Genomic DNA, 24,142 nt, shown 5'->3' with positions numbered 1-24,142 from the left:
GGTAGGAGAGCATGTGGTGGAGCAAAGCAGTTCACCTCAGTGCAGCGCAGAGAGAGCAGCAGGGGAGGCCAGGGACAAGATACCATTCAACACCATGCTCCTGTGACCCACTTTCTCCATCTGGGCCCCACCTCCTAATAGCTCATACAGCTATGAACTCATCTATGGGTTAGTCCATTGGTGCAGTTAGCACCCTCGTGATCCAAATACCTTTCAATAGTGCCACCAGCTGGAGACCAAGCTTTGAGCACATGAGACTTTTAGCAGGATACTTCATATCTAACCCATAACAATGGCTAAGTTCTTGACAATGACAGGTAAAGGGAAGGAGTGTATACTACTTATGTATCTTATTTCAGTAGATTGCAAAAAATTGCCACTAATTCTTATCTCTCTGTATATATGCGCCTTTACAACATTACTTTGCTATTCCACTCGACTTATTGAATCTGGATTTAGCTACATAAATTACTTTAGTTAATGGGACATTAGATTTGTTATATGAGATTTTCCAAGAGCAAATTTCTTCCTTATGTTGTTGCTTCCTTCCTTTCTTTCTTTTTTTTGTGGGACTGGGGTTTGAACTCAGGGCTTCATGCTTGCAAAGCAGGCACTTTACTGCTTGAGCCATGCCTCCAGTTCATTTTGCTCTTGCTATTTTTGGAGATGGGGTTTCACAAACTATTTGCCTTGGTTGGCCCCAACCCACAATCATCCTGATTTTAGCCTCCCAAAGTAGCTAGGATTACAGGAGTGAGCCACTGGTGCATTACTTGTTGCTTTCTCAATCCTTACAGTATTGCCCATCGCTGAATGATCTCAAACTGTATAAAGTAAAATTTGAAAAAACTACAGGACAAAATGAAAACTACAGGAAGTTCTACAATACCAATGTTTCAGTACCCCCTTTCTCAATTATTAATGAATCAACTGGCAAAAAGGCAGAGTAGGTTTAAATAACAACAATCAAATTGACTGAACAGACATAGAAATCTTTCCATCTAGAGATAAATATCTTTTGAAGCAACCATCAAAAAATTATAAAATTGATCTTGTACTAGCCAAAAAGCAAACCTCAAACAATCAGTATCATAAAGACCACATTCTTTGCCATAATGCAATTAGCTTAGGTATCAAAAACAGTAAAGGTACATTCTTAGGAAATCTTATTTTTCATGAGTTGCATCTTCTTTGCCTGTCACTCTTACTTTGTCAGTAACATGGTACAGGGGAGGAATGCATAGGTGGAGGATGTTTTTGATTATGTTCTAGTTCCTTAGTGCTAGAAAGTTTGCCACCTCCCTACCATTTATGAAGAAAATTACTCAAGGAGATACTACTTAGTCACAAAGGAAACATGATAGTAAGGTCCTAGAAACACCAGCCATGAATATTATCTGGAGAGTGGAAAGAAGTGAAAAAGAAGTAGTTTGACTTTGGTATTTGTACATTCTCTTTTAAAAGGCACAGATTTAATGCCATAAATATTATGTATTGGGGGGCAACTACACTGCTTGATCTAATTGTAAACAGTATTTACATCATTGTAATATTATTTAGTGTTTCTTATTGGCTTTCAACTTATGAAATAAGCTAATAGGCATTACATAGATCATTTAATAAGTATTACAGAATAAATGTAAGTGTTATAAACGTAAAACTTTAAAAAAGTGTCTTATAGACTGGATGCAGTGGCTCAAACCTGTAATCTCAACTATTCAGGAGGCAGAGATTGGGAAAGTTGCAGTTTGAGTAGAGCCCAGGCAAAAAGTTACTGAGACTCCCCTCCATCTCAACAAATAAGCTGGATGTGGTGGCATATTCCTGTGATCCCAGCTATGCAGGATACATAAGTAAGAGGATCACAGTCTGAGGTTGGCCCTTGGCAAAAATGTAAGGCCCTATCAGAAAAATGAGTAAAGCAAAAAGGGATGGAGGTGTGGTTCAAGTGGTAGAGTACTTGCCTAGCAAGCATGAGGCCCTGAGTTCAAACCCCAGTGACACCAAAAAAAAAAAGTGTCTTATAAAGTTAGGTGGATTAGAGTTAAAGAAAAGGAACAAAGATGTCTAGTAGTGACTTCCTTAATTTTCAGGAGACAGCAAAAAATCATGTAAAATTGATTCATGAAAAATCACCTAACAATAATGGCTTAATATTCTATTGAAGTTTATGAAGATGAGCACTAGAAGGACTAAATATTAAATGCCAGAAAACAGGAGATGATATTATATCTTAAATTCTCCATCTCTCCAGGAGAAGGATAAATATTGGAGTATTAAGAAATAAAGGTGTATGATTTAAAATTGCAACCTTAACAGAGAGGTTAAGTAAAAGTACTAAAAGTGGCAAGCTTTAGGAGGCTACTGGAGGGAAGGAGGGAAGTAAGAATATGCAATGTGTACTTCTTCTGTAAACTACATACTATATACTAGGCTTCAATGTATAATCTTCTGACTGCCCATTAGCATATGGGCATTAATCCTATCTTCTAGGCTGGTGCTCTATCACTTGAGCCACGGCACCAGGTCCCCATCTTCTCTTTTCCCTTCACCCCTTCCCTTGTAAGTGATGGTAGAAGGTAAAACCCTATTTCTCTACAGAAATCCAAAGGACTGGATACACCTTCTTTCACCCTTGGAAAGGTGAGATTGTTAGATGTTCTCCTCAGGGCTTTGGTTCTTGAGGGGGTAGAACAAAGATGAGGTGACAGAGAACTCCTTTGTAGTCTAGTATCCGCTCACAGCTGCAGCCAAACACACAATTCACCGAATACCTTGAGCTATTTTACAACTGCAATTTTCTGCCCATGTTTAATCTTCCTGAGATGCTTTCCTTTCTCTTTCTGCCTAAGAAATCTTGATCATCCCTTAAATTCCAGCTAATGGCTCTACTGGGCAGTGTGGGAGGTTGTAAACCACAATAAAAATTGACTAGATAAATATAGGGAAAAGAGAAGAAAGTGAAAATTAGTTATAGAACTCAGAAATAATCATAAAGTAAAAATAATTATGAGATGATTCTGTTATTTTGCTGAAAACTTAGGAAATCTGGTTGAAATAATTTTTTATAAAAACATAAATGACCAAGCTGGGTTCAGTGGCTCATACCTGTAATCCCAGTTACTTCAAAAGTAGAGATTGAAGAGGATCCCAGTTAAAGGCAAGCCCAGGCAAAAAGTTAGTGAGACCCCCATATCAACCAACAAGCCTGTAATCTCAACTACATGGGAGCATAGGTAGAAGGATCACAGTTTGAGTCTGGCCCTAGGGAGAAAAACATGAGACCCTATCAGTAAAATAACTAAAGCAGAAATGAGCTTGGGGCATGACTCAAGTGGTAGCGCACCTGTCTAGCAAGTTCAATGCCTTGAATTCAAATCCCAATATTGCAACCCCCCCCAAAAAAAAACACCCCCCAAAAAATTCAAAAAGAATTACTTTGGACTGGTCATTATACATTATATACATGTACTGAAATATCACACAGTATCCTACAAATATGAATAGTTATGTCAATTAAAAATAAATATTTTTAAAAGAACATGTAAAACTCCAGTAGTCATGGAGTAAGTTGAGAATATTGTTTTTGGTACTCTTTCCAGAAAGAATTACTTTGGATAGTTTATAAGGAAAATCTCCAAAATAATTCTTTTAATAAAATTGTTTAACAGCAAAAAAAAAATCTCACTTCCTTTTACTAATACCTGAACCTTACAAAGAAAGCATAAAGAAAATGGCTACAGACCAACCTCCATTATAATATGCATGTGAAAATCTTAAAACATAAACAAATCTAGCAGAATATAAATAATACAATGTACCATGATGAATGGAGTGGGATTCACTTTTAGAAAATCTTGAATGATTCAGCATTAGAAAATGTACTAGTCTTAACTAATATACTAATAGATGAAAGATGAATATTGAAAAGAGCAATATTATCTTCTGATAAAATCTTACACTTATTCTCACTAAAATCTTGGTAATATGCCAGTGGATGAATACTGTCCAATACAATAGAGAAATATATATCACAGGTAAAATTCCAGCATTCATAATGGTAAATATGGGATCACATATTAGAGCCTTACAGAAATAAAAGCATAAGTGTAGAAGGATCCAAAATGGCGACTAGGACACAGATGCAGACAGCGTGAACTCTGTAAATCAGGAACCTTGCTGAGATGCTGGAGACACACTTGGCTGAGGTAAAGCACAAGGGAAAGCTGAAACTTCAGCACCCTGAACTCCTAGCCCATGGAAGACTTCTCCACACCACAATACACTGAAAGAGCAGGCAGGCCATCACCCCCATGCTACTGCTACCTGCCCACCAGGCCGCCATTGCCTGCCTGTACACCAGCTGCTGCCTGCCTGCCCACCAGCCCACCAGCACACTGGCTGCCGACATGCCCACCTGTAGGCTGCCAGCTCCAAATGTGCTTGGGAGACCTTCAGCAGACCAAACAGAATACTTTCCTGCTGGAGCAACACTTGGCAAAAAAACCCAAAAAAACAAAAAGAAGAAACAAAACTCTGAAACCCTGAACCCCCAGCCCATAAAAAGCTTCTCCACACCAAATTACACTGAGAAAACAGGAGGGTCCCAGCACCACCAGATGCCAGCTCCAAACCTGCATAGGAGACACAGACAAACAGGACTGGATGCTAAAGGAGTAACACCAGAACTACTAAGATTGAAATTCTACTGTTCCTGAACTGGGAATTTTTTTTTCCCTTTCTTTAAGTGTTTGTTTGTCTTGTTTGCTGTTTGATTGTCCACCATCTCTCCCTGTTGATTTCTTTGATTCTCCATTTTTTTCTTTATTTTTCTTTTTTCTCTTTCTTTCTTGGTTTTGTTAGTTTTACTATTATAAGTTAGCTAGTACTAAATTACATGTAGACCAGGGACAGAAACAGTACCAAGTGGAATGAAGGAAGATGAAAAAGGGATGGAAACCATTCTCTCCCCCAAAATAAATCAGTACAGGATTCAGAGGGAAATGAAGAAAACAGATACCCAGATCCAGACTCCAACAAAACAAAGATAAACTATACCAACTATACCAAAGATAAATAATATGAAGCCCACAAGAACAATCTGAAAGAAGAAATCCTGCAAGTAATCAATGAGAACTTCATAAAGATGTTACTAGACACGGTCAACCAAAACATACAGGAGGCACTCAAGAAATTCCAAGACAACAAAAATAAAGAATATGAGAAAACACAAAAACAAATAAATGAACTCATAGGAGCCCTAAATAAACACCAAAGTGAAACACAGAACACCATAAATAGATAAATGAATAAAGGATGAAAATTGACAATATTAAAGAGGAAGTGACCCATGATATGGAAAATCTCAGAAAAAAGAATCAAACAGAAATACAAAACACAATGGAAGGCCACTCCAGCAGACTAGAACAAGCAGAAGACAGAATCTGAGAACTTGAAGATGAAATGGAAATTAAAGGAAAAACTGAAGAACTATTAGTCAGACAACTCAAGACCTGTGAAAGGAACATGCAAGAACTTACCAACTCCATCAAAAGACCAAACCTGAGAATCATGGGTGTTGAAGAAGGAGAAGAGGTGCAAGCAAAAGGAATTCATAATATATGCAACAAAATAATAACAGAAAATTTCCCAATTATAGAGAAAACTATGCCCATTCAAGTACAGGAAGCCTCCAGAACACCAAACAGACGAGCAAAATAGAACTACCCCATGACATATTATCATTAAAACAACATGCACAGAGAATAGAGAAAGAATATTGAAGGCTATAAGAAAGAAAAAAAAATAACATACAAAGGTAAACCCATCAAAATCACAGCAGATTTCTCAGCAGAAACCTTAAAAGCAAGAAGAGCATGGAGTGAGGTCTTCCAGGCACTGAATGAAAATAACTTCAACTCTAGGATACTCTACCCAGCAAAACTATCATTCAAAATAGATGGAGCAATAAGTCTTCCATGATAAGCAGAAGCTAAAACAATATATGACCACCAAGCCACCACTACAAAAGATTCTTTAAGGAATTCTGCACACAGAAAGTGAAATCAAAGAAAACCATAAAGGGGTAGGAAGTACCAAACCACAGGAGAAAAAAAGGCAAGAAAGTAGAAAGTAACATTTATTTAGCTGCACGCAATCAAACTCTTAAACAACAAAGGCAACTAAGTGACAGAAATCACCACATACCTATCAATACTAACACTGAATGTTAATGGACTTAATTCCCCCATCAAAAGACACCATTTGGCAAACTGGGTTAAAAAGGAAGATCCAACAATCTGCTGCTTACAGGAGACCCATCTTATTGACAGAAACAAGAACTGCCTTAGGGTGAAAGGCTGGAAGAAGAATTACCAAGCCAGTGGCCCCCAAAACAGTCAGGGGTAGCAATACTTATCTTGGACAAAGTAGACTTCAAACTTACATTGATCAAATGAGATAAAGAAGGACACTCCATACTAATAAAAGGGGAAATACACCAAAAGGAAATAACAATTCTCAACCTATATGCACCCAATTTCATCAAACATACTCTGAAGAACCTAAAAACATATACAGACTCAACACAGTGGTAATGGGAGACTTTAATACCCCCATATCACCAATAGATAGGTCATCCAAACAAAAAATCAATAAAGAAATTCTAGAACTAAATCACACCATAGATCAAATGGACCTAGCTGATGTCTACAGAATATTTCATCCAACTTCTGCACAATATACATTCTCCTCAGCAACTCATGGAACCTTCTCCAAAATTGATCATATCTTAGGGCATGAAGCAAGCCTCAGCAAATATAAGAAAATATAAATAATCCCATGCATTCTATCTGATTATAATGCAGTAAAACTAGAAATCAATAAAAACAACAGCAAAAACCATGCAAACAATTGGAAGCTGAACAACACATTGCTCAATGATCAATGGAATGGGTCACTGACGAAATAAAAGAGGAAATTTAAAGGTTCCTGTAAGTTAATGAAAGTGAAAACATGACCTACCAGAACCTATGGGACACAGCAAAGGCAGTCCTAAGAGGAAAGTTTATAGCCATGAGTTGCATGGCTTTTAATATATTAAAAGGTCAGAAAGATCTCAAATCAATGACCTAATGCTACATCTCAAAATCCTAGAAAAACAAGAACAAGCAAAACCCAAAAGAAGAAGAAGGAGAGAAATAATAAAAATAAGGGCTGAAATCAATGAAACAGAAACAAAAAAAAAATTACAAAGAATCAATGAAACAAAAAGCTGGTTCTTTGAAAAAATAAATAAGATTGACAGACCCCTGGCAAACCTGACTAAAATGAGGAGAGAAAAAACCCAAATCACTAAAATCAGAAATGCAAAAAGGGTTTCTTCCTACACCTCCAGATCAAGAAGAGGATCCCAAGATGGCGGCTAGAGGGAGGAAGCAGAAAGTGTGCCTCCTATAGTGAAATCTTGGAGAGACGCTGGAGACACACTTCGCAGGCAAAATCACCGAGAAGAGGCAAAACTTTGACCCCTCCACACTTCCAGCCAGCGCAGAGAATCTCCACTTCATGTTAAACGGAGAAACAAGGAGGGCCCCCGGGCTGCCAGTCGCCCGTGCCCAGACGGCTTGGGAAGATGCGGACAAGGTGAGCTTCGCGGTACCGCGGTACTCCCACAGACAAGCCTGGGCCAGAGCAGCATAGGCCCCCCGGACAGACCGACCTCCACCCAGGGAAAAAAAAGAGAAACTAACTAATAAGCAATAAGAACAATAAAGACACATGGGAAAGAGGGTGGGGCGCACTGAGCGCCAAAGATTGGGGGAAGAGAATCCTTCCCGGGACTGTAAATAAACAAGCCAGGTGGGCAGGAGAGGCTCCAGCGGGAGCGGGGGGCGCGCGCCCAGCAACCAGGAGCGGGAAAGCTTGTGAGAGTGGCAGAGGGAGGAAAACTCCACAGGAGAGGGGGAAAGACCCACTTCCCACAGGAACTGCAAACAAACATGGCGGCTGGCAGGAGCAGCAGCACCGCCCAGTAATCAGGAGCAGGAAAGCTTGTAAAAGTGGCGGTGGGAGGAAAACTGCACAGGAGAGGAGGGGATGACCCACTTCCCACATGAACTGTAAATAAACATGCGGGCCTGAGAATGTGGGTGTAGTGTCACCTTCCCCAGTGTGCTTGGAAAGGGGAAAGCTTATAGCAGAGGCTCACGCACAGGAGAACTCTGAGTAAACAAAGCCTGCTGGGCCAGGTGAGTGCTAAGCTCACCCCAGAGATCTGCATAAATAACGCCTCCAGCAACAGCAGGCTGACAGCAGCAGGCAGGCAAGCCACAGCTGCAGATACCATTCTCAGAACTGTCTCCAGACTCTTTTTTTTTTCTCTTTTTCTCCCTACCTTTGATGAGAGAACAACCGAATTACACCTGCATGCCGAAAAACTTACTGAAACTGTATTGCATTTCAACTTCGGACACTTGGTGGGTTTTTTTTGTGTGTGTGTGTGTGTGTGTAGTTTTTTTCTACTTTATGCATCCCCTTTGATGAGACAACTACAGAACAACATCTGAGGCACCATCTCCAGGATTGAAGACTGAGACGGACACCCAAATTATTAAGACTGAAACTTCATTGCATTTGAACTTGGAGGTTTTTTGGTTTTTTTTTTTAATTTTCTATTTTTCATTTCATTTTTATATGTATATTTCTTTCATTTACTTATTTTTTATTTTTATTCTTATCTTTATTTTTTTTATTTTTATTTTCAATCCTCTCTCTGTCTCTCTAATGCCTGTTCAGCTTACTGTTGATTAGTACACTAATGCTCCCTGTTTATACCTTTGAAACTTTCTTGTCTGATTCCTTGTTCTGTTTTCTCCTTCTTGTCTGTTTATTTGTTTTTCCCTTTTCTTTAACTTCTTGCTTTCCATCTCTGCTCACCCTTCCATTCTAAATATCACCATTGTTATTATTACAAGCTAGAAAATACTTAAGTGCACACAGTACAGGGACAGTAACAACACCAAAGTCAATGACAGGAAGACAGAAAAAACAGGAAAACCAGTTTCCCCACAGCAAAAAATTAGTACAGGAACCAGAGGGGAATGAAGAAAACAGATACTCAGATCCAGACTCCAACAAAATGAAGATAAACTATGCCAAAGGATCCAATGAAGCCCACAAGAATAATTTAAAAGAAGACATACTACAGGTACTCAATGAGAATTTTATAGAGATAATACTGGATAGGGTCAACCAAAATGTACAGGAGACACTCAAGAAATTCCAAGACAACAAAAATAGAGAATTTGAAAAAGCAAAAGAAGAAATAAAGGAAACCATAGAAGCACTGTATAAACACCAAAGTGAAACAGAGAACACGAAAAATAAACAGATAAATGAACTCAGGACAAAAATAGACAACATAAAAGGGGAAACCACCCAGGATATGGAAAACCTCAGAAAAAAGAACGAAACAGAACTGCAAAACAAAATGGAAGGCCAATCCAGCAAAATAGAACAAACAGAAGACAGACTCTCAGAACTTGAAGATGAAATGGTAATTAAAGGAAAACCCGAAGAACTATTAATTAAACAACTCAAGACCTGTGAAAAGAAAATGCAAGAACTCACCGACTCCATCAAAAGACCAAACTTGAGAATCATGGGCATCGAAGAAGGAGAAGAGGTGCAAACGAAGGGAATGCATAATATATTCAACAAAATAATAACGGAAAATTTCCCAAATTTAGAGAAAGATATTCCCATACAGGTGCAAGAGGCCTCCAGGACACCAAACAGACCAGATCAAAATAGAACTACCCCACGACATATCATCATTAAAACAACAAGTTCAGAAACTAGGGAAAGAATATTGAAGGCTGTAAGACAGAAAAAACAAGTAACATATAAAGGTAAACCCATCAAAATGACAGCAGACTTCTCAACAGAAACATTAAAAGCAAGAAGAGTGTGGGGTGAGATCTGGGCACTGAATGAAAATAACTTCAACCCCAGGATACTCTACCCAGCAAAACTATCATTCAAAATAGATGGAGCAATAAAAGTCTTCCATGATAAGCAGAAACTAAAGCAATATGTGACCACAAAGCCACCACTACAAAAGATTCTTCAAGGGATTCTGCACACAGAAAGTGAAACCCAACTTAACCATGAAAAGACAGGCAGCACCAAACAACAGGAAAAGAAAAAGCAAGACAGTAGAGAGTAACTTCAAATTAGGTACACACAATCAAACCTTCAAACAACTAAGACAACTAAATGACAGAAATCACCACATACCTATCAGTACTAACACTTAATGTTAACGGATTTAATTCACCCATCAAAAGGCACCGTTTGATGAAATGGATTAAAAGGGAAGATCCAACAATTTGTTGCTTACAGGAGACTCATCTCACTGACAGAAATAAGCATATGCTTAGGATGAAAGGCTGGAAGAAGATTTACCAAGCCAATGGCCCCCGAAAACAAGCAGAAGTAGCAATACTTATCTCTGACAAAGTAGACTTCAAACCTACATTGATCAAACCTACATTGAGATAAAGAAGGACATTCCATACTAATAAAAGGGGAAATAGACCAAAAGGAATTAATAATTATCAACCTGTATGCACCCAATGTCAACGCACCCAATTTCATCAAACATACCCTGAAAGACCTAAAAGCATATATTAACGCCAACACAGTGGTTGTGGGAGAATTTAACACCCCATTATCATCAATAGATAGGTCATCCAAACAAAAAACCAATAAAGAAATCCAAGATCTAAAATATACAATAGATCAAATGGACCTAGTTGATGTCTACAGAACATTTCATCCAACTTCTACACAATATACATTCTTCTCAGCAGCCCATGGAACCTTCTCCAAAATAGATCATATCCTAGGGCACAAAGCAAGTCTCAGCAAATAGAAGAAAATAGAAATTATACCATGCATACTATCTGATCACAATGCAGTAAAAGTAGAACTCAACAACAAAAGTAAAGACAAAAAACATGCAAACAGCTGGAAACTAAATAACTCATTACTTAATGAACAATGGGTCATCGATGAAATAAAAGAGGAAATTAAAAAGTTCCTGGAAGTCAATGAAAGTGAAAACACAAAATACCGGAACCTATGGGACACAGCTAAGGCAGTCTTGAGAGGAAAGTTTATAGCCATGAGTGCATATATTAAAAAGACTGAAACATCCCAAATCAATGACCTAATGATACATCTCAAACTCCTAGAAAAACAAGAACAAGCAAATCCCAAAACAAATAGAAGGAGACAAATAATAAAAATAAGAGCTGAAATCAACGAAATAGAAACCAAAAAAACCATACAAAGAATTAATGAAACAAAAAGTTGGTTCTTTGAAAAAATAAACAAGATCGATAGACCCCTGGCAAACCTGACTAAAATGAGGAGAGAAAAAACCCAAATTAGTAGAATTAGGAATGCAAAAGGGGAGATAACAACAAACACCATGGAAGTCCAGGAAATCATCAGAGACTACTTCGAGAACCTATATTCAAATAAATTTGAAAATCTTAAAGAAATGGACAGATTTCTAGATACATATGATCATCCAAAACTGAACCAAGAGGAAATTAATCACCTGAATAGATCTATAACACAAAATGAAATTGAAGCAGCAATCAAGAGTCTCCCCAAAAAGAAAAGTCCAGGACCTGATGGATTCTCTGCTGAATTCTATCAGACCTTTAAAGAAGAACTGATACCAACTCTCTTTAAACTGTTCCACGAAATAGAAAGGGAAGGAAAACTGCCTAACACATGTTATGAAGCCAGTATTACACTTATCCCACAACCAGGCAAAGACACCTCCAAAAAGGAGAACTATAGGCCAAACTCCTTAATGAACATTGACGCAAAAATCCTCAACTAAATAATGGCAAACCAAATTCAACAACACATCAAAAAGATTATTCACCACAACCAAGTAGGCTTCATCCCAGGAAGGCAGGGGTGGTTCAACATACGAAAATAAACTACATTAACAGAAGCAAAGACAAAAACCACTTGATCATCTCAATAGATGCAGAAAAAGCCTTTGATAAGATCCAACATCATTTCATGATAAAAGCTCTAAGAAAACTAGGAATAGAAGGAAAGTTCCTCAACATTATAAAAGCTATATATGACAAACCTACAGCCAGCATTATACTTAATGGAGAAAAACTGAAACCATTCCCTCTAAAATCAGGAACCAGTCAAGGATGCCCACTATCTCCACTCTTATTCAACATAGTACTGGAATTCCTAGCCAGAGCAATTAGGCAAGAAGAAGAAGGAATAAAAGGAATACAAATAGGTAAAGAAACTGTCAAAATATCCCTATTTGCAGATGACATGATCCTATACCTTAAAGACCCAAAAAACTCAACTCAGAAGCTCCTGGACATCATCAATAGCTATAGCAAGGTAGCAGGATCTAAAATCAACATAGAAAAATCATTAGCATGTCTATACACTAACAATGAGCAAACTGAAAAAGGATGTATGAAAACAATTCCATTTACAATAGCCTTAAAAAAAATCAAATACCTAGGTGTAAACCTAACAAAAGACGTGAATGACCTCTACAAGGAAAACTATACACTTCTGAAGAAAGAGATTGAAGAAGACTATAGAAAGTGGAAAGATCTCCCATGCTCATGGATTGGTAGAATCAACATAGTAGAAATGTCTATACTCCCCAAAGTAATCTACATGTTTAATGCAATTCCCATCAAAATTCCAATGACATTCATTAAAGAGATTGAAAAATCTACTATGAAATATATATGGAAACACAAGTGGCCATGAATAGCCAAGGCAATACTCAGTCAATAGAACAATGCAGGAGGTATCACAATACCTGACTTCAAACTATATTACAAAGCAATAACGATAAAACAGCATGGTACTGGCACAAAAACAGACATGAAGACCAGTGGAACAGAATAGAGGACCCAGATATGAAGCCACACAACTATAACCAACTTGTCTTTGACAAAGGAGCTAAAAATATACGATGGAGAGTTAGCAGCCTCTTCAACAAAAACTGCTGGGAAAACTGGGTAGCAGTCAGCAAAAAACTGAAACTAGATCCATGTATATCACCCTATACCAAGATTAACTCAAAATGGATCAAGGATCTTAATATCAGACCCCAAACTCTAAAGTTGATAGTGGAAAGAGTAGGAAATACTCTGGAGTTAGTAGGTATAGACAAGAACTTTCTAAACGAAACCCCAGCAGCACAGCAACTAAGAGATAGCATAGATAAGTGGGACCTCATAAAACTAAAAAGCTTCTGTTCATCAAAAGAAGTGGTCTCTAAACTGAAGAGAACACTCACAGAGTGGGAGAAAATATTTGCCAGCTACACATCAGACAAAGGACTGATAATCAGAATATACAGGGAACTTAAGAAACTAAATTCTCTCAAAACTAATGAACCAATAAAGAAATGGGCAAGTGAACTAAACAGAACTTTCTCAAAAGAAGAAATTCAAATGGCCAAAAAACATATGAAAAAATGCTCACCATCTCTAGCAATAAAGGACATGCAAATTAAAACCACACTAAGATTCCACCTCACCCCTGTTAGAATAGCCATCATTAGCAACACCACGAACAACAGGTGTTGGCGAGGATGTGGGGAAAAAGGAACCCTCATACACTGTTGGTGGGAATGTAAACTAGTACAACCACTCTGGGAAAAAATTTGGAGGCTACTTAAAAAGCTAGACATTGATCTACCATTTGATCCAGCAATACCACTCTTGGGGATATACCCAAAAGACTGTGACACAGGTTACTCCAGAGGCACCTGCATACCCATGTTTATTGTGGCACTATTCACAATAGCCAAGTTATGGAAACAGCCAAGATGCCCCACCACTGACGAATGATTAAGAAAATGTGGTATCTATACACAATGGAATTTTATGCAGCCATGAAGAAGAATGAAATGTTATCATTCACTGGTAAATGGATGGAATTGGAGAACATCATTCTGAGTGAGGTTAGCCTGGCCCAAAAGACCAAAAATTGTATGTTCTCCCTCATATGTGGACATTAGATCAAGGGCAAACACAACAATGGGATTGGACTTTGAGCACATGATAAAAGCGAGAGCACACAAGGGAGGGGTGAGGATAGGTAAGACACCTAAAAAAGTAGCTAGCATTTGTTCCCCTTAACGCAGAGAAATTAAAGCAGATACCTTAAAAGCAACTGAGGCCAATAGGAAAAGGGGACCAGGAACTAGAGAAAAGGTTAGATCAAAAAGAATTAAACTAGAAGGCAACACACACGTACAGGAAATTAATGTGAGTCAACTCCCTGTATAGCTATCCTTATCTCAACCAGGAACACTTGTTCCTTCCTATTATTGCTTATACTCTCTCTTCAACAAAATTAGAGATAAGGGCAAAATAGTTTCTGCTGGGTATTGAGGGGGTGGGAGAGAGAGGGAGGGGGCCGAGTGGGTGGTAAGGGAGGGGGGTGGGGGCAGGGGGGAGAAATGACCCAAGCCTTGTATGCACATATGAATAATAAAACAATAAAAAAAAAGAAATGCAAAAGAGGAGTTAACAACAAACACCATGGAAATCCAGGAAATCGTCAGAGACTACTTTGAGAACCTATATTCTAATAAATTTGAAAATCTTGAAGAAATGGACAGATTTCTAGATACTTATGACCATCCAAAACTGAACCAAGAGGACATTAATCACCTGAATAGATCTATAACACAAAATGAAATTGAATCATCAATAAAGAGTCTCTCCCCCCAAAAAAAGTCCGGGACCTGATGGATTCTCTGCTGAATTCTATCAGACATTTAAAGAAAAACTAATACCAACCCTCCTTAAATTGCTCCACGAAATAGAAAGGCCTAATTCATTTTATGCAGCCAATATTTCTCTCATCCCAAAACCAGACAAAGACACCTCCAAAAAGAAGAACTATAGGCCAATTTCCTTAATGAACGTCAATGCAAAATTCCTCAATAAAATAATGGAAAACCGAATCCAACAACACATCAGAAAGATCATCCACCATGATCAAGTAGGCTTCATCCCAGGGATGCAGGGGTAGTTCAACATACACAAATTTGTAAATGTAATACAGCACATAAACAGAAGCAAAAACAAAAACCACTTGATCATCTCAAGAGATGCAGAAAAAGCCTTCATCAAGATCCAACACCACTTCATGATAAAAGCTCTAAGAAAACTAGGAATAGAAGGAATGTACCTCAACATTATAAAGGCTATATATGACAAACCTACAGCCAACATCATACTTAATGGAGAAAAACTGAAACCATTTCCCCTAAAATCAGGAATGAGACAAGGGTGCTCACTATCCCCACTCCTATTCAACATAGTCCTGAATTCCTAGCCAGAGCAATTAGGAAAGAAGAAGAAATAAAAGGAATACAAATAGGTAAAGAAATGGTCAAAATATCCCTATTTGCAGATGATATGATCCTATACCTTAAAGACCCAAAAAACTCTACCCAAAAACTCCTAGACACCATAAACAGCTATAGCAAGGTGGTAGGATACAAAATCAACTTACAAAAATCATTAGCTTTTCTATACACCAATAACAAACAAACTGAGACGAATATATGGAAACAATTCCATTTACAATAGCCTCAAAAAAATCAAATACCTAGGAGTAAACTTAACAAAGGATGTAAATGACCTCTACCAGGAGAACTACAAACCCCTGAAGAAAGAGATTGAGGAAGACTACAGAAGATGGAAAGATCTCCTGTGCTCATGGATTGGTAGAATCAACATAGTAAAAATGGCTATACTACCAAAAGCAATCTACATGTTTAATGCAATTCCCATCAGAATCCCAATGACTTTCATCACAGAAATTGAAAAATCCACCCTAAAGTTCATTTGGAAACAAACACAAGAGACCGCAAATAGCCAAGGCAATATTCAGCAAAAAGAGCAATGCTGGAGGTATCACAATACCTGACTTCAAACTATATTACAAAGCAATAGCAATAAAAACAGCATGGTACTAGCACAAAAACAGACATGAAGACCAGTGGAACAGAATAGAAGACCGGAATATGAATCCACACAACTATACCCACCTTATTTTTGACAAAATTGCCAAAAATATATGATGGAGAAAAGACAGCCTCTTCAACAAATGTTACTGGGAAAAGTGGTTATCCATCTGCAAGAAACTGAAACTAGATCCATGTTTATCACCCTGTACTAGTATCAACTCAAATGGATCAAGGACCTTAATATCAGACCCAAACCTCTAAAGTTAGTACAGGAAGGAGTAGGAAACACTCTGGAAGCAATAGGTATAGGCAAGGACTTCCTCACTAGAACCCCAGCAGCTCAGCAACTAAGAGAAGGGATGGACAAATGGAACTTCATAAAATTAAAAAGCTTCTGCACAACAAAAGAAATGGTCTCTAAACTGAAGAGACCACCCACAGAGTGGGAGAAAATATTTGCCAGCTACACATCAGACAAAGGACTGATAATCAGAATATACAGGGAACTTAAGAAACTCTCCCAAAATCAATGAACAAATAAAGAAATGGGCAACTGAACTAGACAGAACTTTCTCAGAAGAAGAAATTCAAATGGCCAAAAAACACATGAAAAAATGCTCACCATCTCTAACCATGAAGGAAATGCAAATCAAAACCACACTAAGATTCCACCTCACCCCTGTTAGAATAGCCTTCATCAAAAACACCACCAACAACAGGTGTTGGCAAGAATGTGGGGAAAAAGGAACCCTCGTACACTGCTGGTGGGGAAAAAAAGGAACTCTCGTACACTGCTGGTGGGAATGCAAGCTAGTGCAACCACTCTGGAAAAAAATTTGGAGGCTTCTTAAAAATCTAAACATATTGCTGCCATATGATCCAGCAATCCCACTCCTAGGGATATACCCAAAGGAATGCAACACAGGTTACTCCAGAGGCACCTGCACACCCATGTTCAATGCAGCACTATTCACAGTAGCTAAGTTATGGAAACAACCAAGATGCCCCACTACTGATGAATGGATTAAGAAAATGTGGTATTTATACACAATGGAGTTTTACTCAGCCATGAAGAAGAATGAAATCTTATCATTCCCACGTAAATGGATGGAACTGGAGAACATCATCCTGAGCGAGGTTAGCCAGGCTCAGAAGACCAAAAATCATATTTTCTCCCTCATATGTGGACTTTAGATCTAGGGCAAATGCAGCAATGTGGTTGGACTTGGATCACATGACAAGGGGAGAGCACATATGGGAGGTATGATGATAGGTAGAAAACCCAAAACTTGAACGTGTTTGATGTCCCCACTCCAGAGGAACTAATACAGAAACCTTAAAGCAACAGAGGTCAGTTAGAGATGAATCAACTTGGGTTGTAACACATTTGTACATGGAAGCAATGCTAGGAATCTCTCTGTATAGCTATCCTTAACTCAACTAGCAAAAACGCTTTGTCTTTCTTATTATGCTAATGTCTTCTCTTCAACAAAATTAGAAATAAGGGCAGAACAGGTTCTACCTGGAAGCGAGGGAGGTGGGGGTAGAGGGTGGGAGCGGGGAGCAGGGGTAGAAATGATCCATACAATGTATGCACATGTGAATAAATGAATAATAAAAAGAGCATAAGTGTAGAATATATGCAGCATTGTTTATAATGTCAACAAAATTAGAAACATGAACCATTGTTAAGAAAATGGTTGAAGAAATTATGGCATATGCATGGAATATACTACAGAATTATGTAATTATAATTTATATGAAATGACAAATTAATGTATATTGTATAAGTAATTAAACACAAACAAGGTGATCACTTATAAAATGGACACATAAAATTATGAATTTTCCTAGAAAAATTAGTAGTCAAATAATAAAAGAAAGAAACCCATTCAAAAGAGTAACAACCACCTTCCATAGACTACCCAGGAAAAAATATAGTAAAATTTCTAATAAGACCTGTAGGATAAAAACACTGTGAAATTCTATTAAAGAACATGAAGTAAAATCTAAGTAGAGATTATTGTTAATTTTCCCTATATTTATGCAGGGCACTGGTGGTTTATTCCTGTAATCTTACCTAATTAGGAGGCTGAGTTGGGGAGGATCACGGTTCAAGGGCAGCCTGGGCAAAAAGCTGATGCAATCCCTGGGCTGGAGGTGTGGCTCAAGTGATAAAGCACCTGCCTTGCAAGTGTAAAGCTTTGAGTTCAAATCCCAGTGCCCCCACCACTCTAATACAAATTCCAGCAGCAGCCCAGCAATATGGCCCCTTACTCTTCCCTAGCGTCAACTTCTTGCTCCTTCTCCAGTGTTGCCACACCTTTGTGCTGCACAGTGTCTGCAGCAAATGCCCTGGTGAGTGGAAACAAAAATATTAAATGTTTAGTGCTATGCTTGGTGTCCAGCTACAAAGTATCAATTGATTTGAAGAAGAAGATAAAAGATTGCAAGTGTTCATCCAGCTCAGGGCCATGGTTAAAACACAGAGACTCTAGAGTGAGACTGTGTTCAAATCCTGGTCCTAAAACCCAACAGTTATGCGACACAGGCGAGTTGCTTAGGCTCCTGGATCAAATCTTATGCTTAGTCCTTGACAAATGAACACAACTGACAAACACCAAGTGTCTATGGCATGTGACACACCACAGGGTGCAAACAGATCATGAAAACAACAGGAGCCTAAGTCTTACTGTGGTGGGCAAATGTATTCTTAGAGTCAGACCAGGTTTGAAAGCTGGCTTTGACATTTATTACAGTGTAATGTTGAGAAATTTCTTAACCTCTCTGAAAACGAGTTATTGATCTATAAAATAAAGATAGGAATATTCTCTTAACACAGGTTAAGTGAGGTAAGCTATGTAAACTACTTAGCATACTGCTTGCCATATAGTGAGGGCTCAATAAATGTTAGCCATGGTTATTTTTATGGGTCCTCATATTGAAGGCAATTCATCAAGTCCACGGCACATCCACGTACATGGTCGTTTAGTTCTTATTAGAATTAATTTAGCATGTGAATATACAGATAAGAGGCCTGTGACTTGTCTAAAGTCAGTGTCTCGGATTCTAGTCCAGGTCAGCTGTGGGATGCTGAGAAGGTCGTGATTCTTTAGGCGTGTGTCCTCAGGGTCTGATGCGGCAGAAGGAAGGGGCAGGGCAGCGACTGCATGCAAAAGTATGCATGCAGCCGGTCATTCCACAGGAGTGGCAGGGCTTCCGGTACCTAGGACCAAGTTGGACCAGAGCGTATAAATCTGTGTTGGGCCCTTCAGCACCGCTGGGAGCAGGCAGGGACCGTGGAGTAAGGATGCTCTGGGAAGTAAGTTGGTGCTCGCGAGAAGCGTCCCGCGGTGATACGAAGTGGCACCGCTAGAGGGCGCTGCGTTCCAGCCGAAGCCGCAGTGACCATCCTGTGACTCCCCGTGCTTAGCCGGTCTTGCCTTCGGCTCCGGAGCTAACAGGGCGCTGAGTTGGGCGTTGGGGACTGGCCCGGGAAAGCCTAAGCCAGAAGAGGAAGTGAGGGGGATGCAAGATCAGGTCTGGTGGGTCCCGGGGACTGGGCCTGTGCTTTGAACTGCAATTGGCCTTCTCTAGCAGGGAGAAGTGGGAGCGTGGGAAGTTTGAGAATTTTCTGGGCCCATTACACGCCAGGGTTAGGTCCCCTCTCCCTTCGGAGATGCCACACACGGGCGTGCTGATTGAGTCTTTCCTTTTGAATTGTGCTGGTGCCGCAGCCTTCACAGGCTCCCAGGATGGAGGGAAAGCGTTCCCAGAGATTGTGAACCCCAATAAAAGCCCTGCTCCCCTTTTGAGTGACCTCCAGGATTCTGGGTTCCAAATCCAGTTTTCATTAGATCCCAGACACTTTGGTTAACCTTGTTTCTCCTGTTGAAAACTCCATCCTTCCATGGGAATGTGTAACAGTTCAAGTTTTGTCCAGTTTCTGGGAAATATGGAAATCTCCTACCAAAGCCAGATTTAACTTCTCAGAGGGGCTGAAATGTCCCTCTGTTCCACAAATACCTCTGTGACAGATCTACAAAAATAAGGAAGAGGCCCAGACCCAGAGATGAGATCTCCTTTATGACTGTGAAGGGGCTCTTTTTAAAATTTCTACAACCTTAATGTAGAACAAGAATTGAAAGACACCCAATTTAGGGCTGGGAGGCCCCTGGAGCTCTCCTTTGCTGTTACCAGGCTTCTGCTCTGGCCGCTGTCAGCATGCTGAAGCAGACCATCTTAGCCTTAGCTCAGGTGGGCCATGAACTCTTGGTGGTCTGGTAAAGCACGTGGAACCTTCTCAAATAACATTGAAAAATTATTTAAAATGACTTCTCTTCCTGTAAGGAGCCTGAGGTGAGCTGTGAAAATTGTCTGCTACTCTCTTGACCCAGGAAATCCCATAAAATCATGCACATCAAGAAGTTTAAATCTTTGTGTTCACTTTAAGAACACTTTAGAAACTGCCTAGGTCACCAGGAGTATGGAGTATGCATATCTGAAAAGCCACCATGTATCTGAAAGATGTCACTGAAGAAGTAGTGTGTGCCAGTCCAGCATTACAATGGTGGAGTTGCTAGGTTTGCCTAGGCCAAACAGTGGGGTAGAACACAGGGTCAGTGGATCAAAAAGACTACTTAAGTTTTACTGCCCATGCTTAAAAATACAGAGAGTAATGCAGAGGGTTTAGATATAGACTCTCTAGTCATTGAGCATCCAGGTGAACACAGTACCTCAGATGCACCATTGTTACTTATGAGCTTAGGGCTCCCTGCCACACTGAGATGATCTTCACTGAAAAGGAGCAAATCCTTCCTAAACCAGAAGAGAAGGTTGCGCAGAAGAAAAAGATATCCCAGAAGAAACTGAAGAAACAAAACTTACGGCACAGGAATAAATTCAACATAAAATAAATGTAAGTAAAAGTTGAAAAAAAGGAATACATAGGGTAACAAAGGAAACACATTCTATGGAGAAAGTTGTCAGAACTGGAAGGATGTGTGATGGATGCTTTTTAGATCAAGAATTAGTTTAATAACTACTATAAATTTATTGGTAGTAATGAGTATAAATGACATCTGGAGAACTCTGTAGCACCTAGAAGGAGATTTGAAAATATCTATGATTTCTACTGATGACAGATTCTATTGTGGTTTGTTGCCTACATTTATAATTGACCCAAATGTTAACTTTCAATTAGAGGTTGGTGAAAATAAAGATGTATTTTTCTACCCCCCCAAATTAACAAATTCCATGAATAAATCTTGGAGGCTCATGAACTCCTGGCTAAGAACTCCTGCAGGTAACTAGGTCTCCTATACTTAGGTGAAAGTTCTTCCCACTGAGACATATAACTCTGAAACTGAACTTCATTGCTAGCGTATTATTTTTACCCTGCAATTTCTAGGTTTAGTCTGCCAAAACCACACTAGTGGCTCAAAACTGCCCTTGTATCAGCAACAGCACTTGCCAACTGACACATGAACTTCCCTCAGAGGTGCCTCAAAGGGCCAGCTCTGTGGATTTTAGTGGCTTGTCCCAGGCCACCCAACAGAGGGTTGATCCAAACCTTAGTATCTTTCTTCTAGTAATTCTTTATCTCTGTTTTATTTACAAAAATTCCACTTTGTCATTCATCCACCTCCCCTCCCCATGAGCCCCAATGGGGACTTAGAATAGCTGAAGGGAGTTAGACTCTGTCACATAAAGCTCATGCAAGTACTCACTTGGACTTTCCTTCCACGAACACGGTGTTTGAAAGGGGCCAGGATCTCTGAAAGTCCATGAAAAGGGAGGGCATACCAAACCATCTGGCACAAGTAACCACCCTTCTCCAGGCTTCTGAGGGCAGAAGACATTTCCTTCAAGAAGCATTTTCTCAGTGGCTTCCCTCGAAGCTTGTCCTCACCTGGGCAGTTCTGTAAACCATTCCATCCCCCCCAACCCCCCCTTGCCTAGAGCACATGTTCCCGAGAGACTGCTTTACCTCAGGACCGAAGCTCTTCTTTCTTGCTCACGTTGATTGAGCTCTCAGCCGTTAAACAGTTTTTGATTTTGTTAAAAACCTGTCTCCCCACTTCCGTCACTGACATGACTTCACTACTTTCACCCTTGGTTTTTGAAAACCACAGGGTAGATATTTAGCAGCAGCGGTTCTTCCTGCTTCTCTTTTCTCCACCCCAATTATGAATCCCCCTACTTTCTTTCCACCCCCTCCTTCTCCATTTATTTCTCTTTTTTTGGATATTAGGCATAGCTCAACATGATGAGAGGACTGAGAAAAAGCACCCCTTGAAATTTTTCACTTGACAATTCATCATAAGAATAGGACTGATAATACAACAAGATGGAAGAACAGAATGTATAAGAGAAAGGAGCCAAGTCTTTTCCCGAGAGTAGGTTTTTTTTTTTGGTGGTAGTGGGGTTTGATTTCAGGGCTCCATGCTTGCTAGGCAGTGCTCTACTACATGAGCCACTCTGCCAACCCAAGAGTAGGTTTCTTTTGTGTATGTGGTGACATTGTAGTTTGAACTCAAGGCTTTGCACTTGTTAGGCAAGCACCACACTGCTTGAGCCACATCCCAACCTTTTTTTTGGCTCTGGTTATTTTAGAGATAAGGTCTTGCTTTTTGTCCAGGCTGGCTTGGAACCAGCCTCCCAAGTAGCTAGGATGACATGCTTGAGTTACCACGCCCAGCCATTGGTTAAGATGAAATCTTGAGAACTCTCTGCCCAGGCTGACCTTGAACCACAATCCTGATCTTAGCCTCCCAAATAGCTAGGATTATAGGCATAATCCACTGAGAATAAGTTTTGACTAGGAGTAGGAAAGAGAGAACAGAGCTGCTCCAGGCTGAAGGGGAAGAAGGGCAGGGAGCTGTCAAGGAGGCTGGAGAGAAATGGAGTGTTCAGGGGAGACAAGGAGTCGGAGCAGACAAAGTGGTCCTGTGGGTGTGGGGGTGGGAGTATGGCTTACTGATCTTATTTCCCTACTCATCTCTAGTTGGTACAATCTCTTCAAGGTCTTTGATGGTCAGGGAGACGGCAATAATTATTCCTAAATTCTATGCATTGGTTTGAGAATTAAAAGCGCTGAGTTCTAAGCCCTGCAATGTTGGGCCAGGCTCTGCACCAGAGGAAACCCAATGCAACAGGAAGCCCCATGGTTCTGGGGCAAATACCTGTTGTGATTGCCAGCTAGTGCCAGGCTACCCAGAAGCTTGAGGAGGTGTCATAAGAAGGGGGTTGAGACAATTTTTCATGACTAATTTACTCACTCTTGTTATTCCTATTAGTCTGTGGTTCTAAAAGCAGCAAAGTGCTGCAGGGTTTGAGACCTCTCAGCCTCACCAAAACCTTCATCAGATGAGACAGACTTCAGCTATGTCTCCTACCCATCAAAGTGTTCAGCTTTCATGGCACAATGAGAATTCCAGGAGCTTAGGAATGGGAACCCATGTTGGGAAGAGGAGTCTTTTACCTCATTTCCATGTCTCTCACCACAGGTCATCTGGCACCTCAGACATAAACCACTAAAGAGGGCCTGGTCTCTGGTTTCCCAGTGTCCTTATCTGCTGTCTGTGATAGTGATCAAACAAACCTAGGACCTCTCTGTTCCTTAAGATGGAGACTTGTCTGTGCTTATCTCCTTGGGGTACCCAGAAGTTTTGCTATGAGGGCACTCAGGACTCTATATCAGTCAGGAGCTATATAGATCGGTGATTATTATGCTTATGAAGAGAAGTTAAAGCTTGCAGTGCTATGTGTGTCCCCAGGTGGGTCAGTTAAGTCCTGGCAGAGATACAGGTTTCATATTAGTTAACAACCTCAGAGTTCTGCAAAGACTGCCAAGGCCTGATATTGAATTACAGAAGGCATCCTTCTCCCCAGGCATGAAATGTCTGTCCATCCTGCCAACAGTTGCATTCATAGTTTTCTGAAAATGCTGCTTTGATCACTTCTCACTGAGTGCTATTTGTGCTGGGTGCTGTGGGTTGATAGGACTGACTGAGCCTGGGGCCTGTTCCCAGGGAGACCACACTGTACTGAAGCATAAGGCAGAATGCGCTGAGT

The 24,142-nt window shown here is 39.8% G+C and overlaps 1 protein-coding gene across 1 annotated transcript in view; it reads right to left on the bottom strand.

Annotated features, from left to right (window-relative positions):
* Window positions 1-22,045, bottom strand: part of Cd160 (CD160 molecule) — a 35,709-nt gene extending 13,664 nt beyond the window's left edge. Inside the window, exon 1 of the mRNA XM_074050609.1 lies at window positions 21,796-22,045. Within this exon, the coding sequence (XP_073906710.1) occupies window positions 21,796-21,927 (132 nt within the window). The 5' untranslated portion in view covers window positions 21,928-22,045. The remainder of the gene's footprint in view (window positions 1-21,795) is intronic.
* Between the last annotated feature and the right edge of the window lie 2,097 nt (window positions 22,046-24,142).

This window comes from Castor canadensis, chromosome 12, assembly GCF_047511655.1.
Source record: "Castor canadensis chromosome 12, mCasCan1.hap1v2, whole genome shotgun sequence".
In the NCBI taxonomy this organism is placed as follows: Eukaryota; Metazoa; Chordata; class Mammalia; order Rodentia; family Castoridae; genus Castor; species Castor canadensis.
The sequence above is the reverse complement of the archived record's forward strand: the minus strand, read 5'-3'. Positions and strand labels throughout refer to the sequence as shown.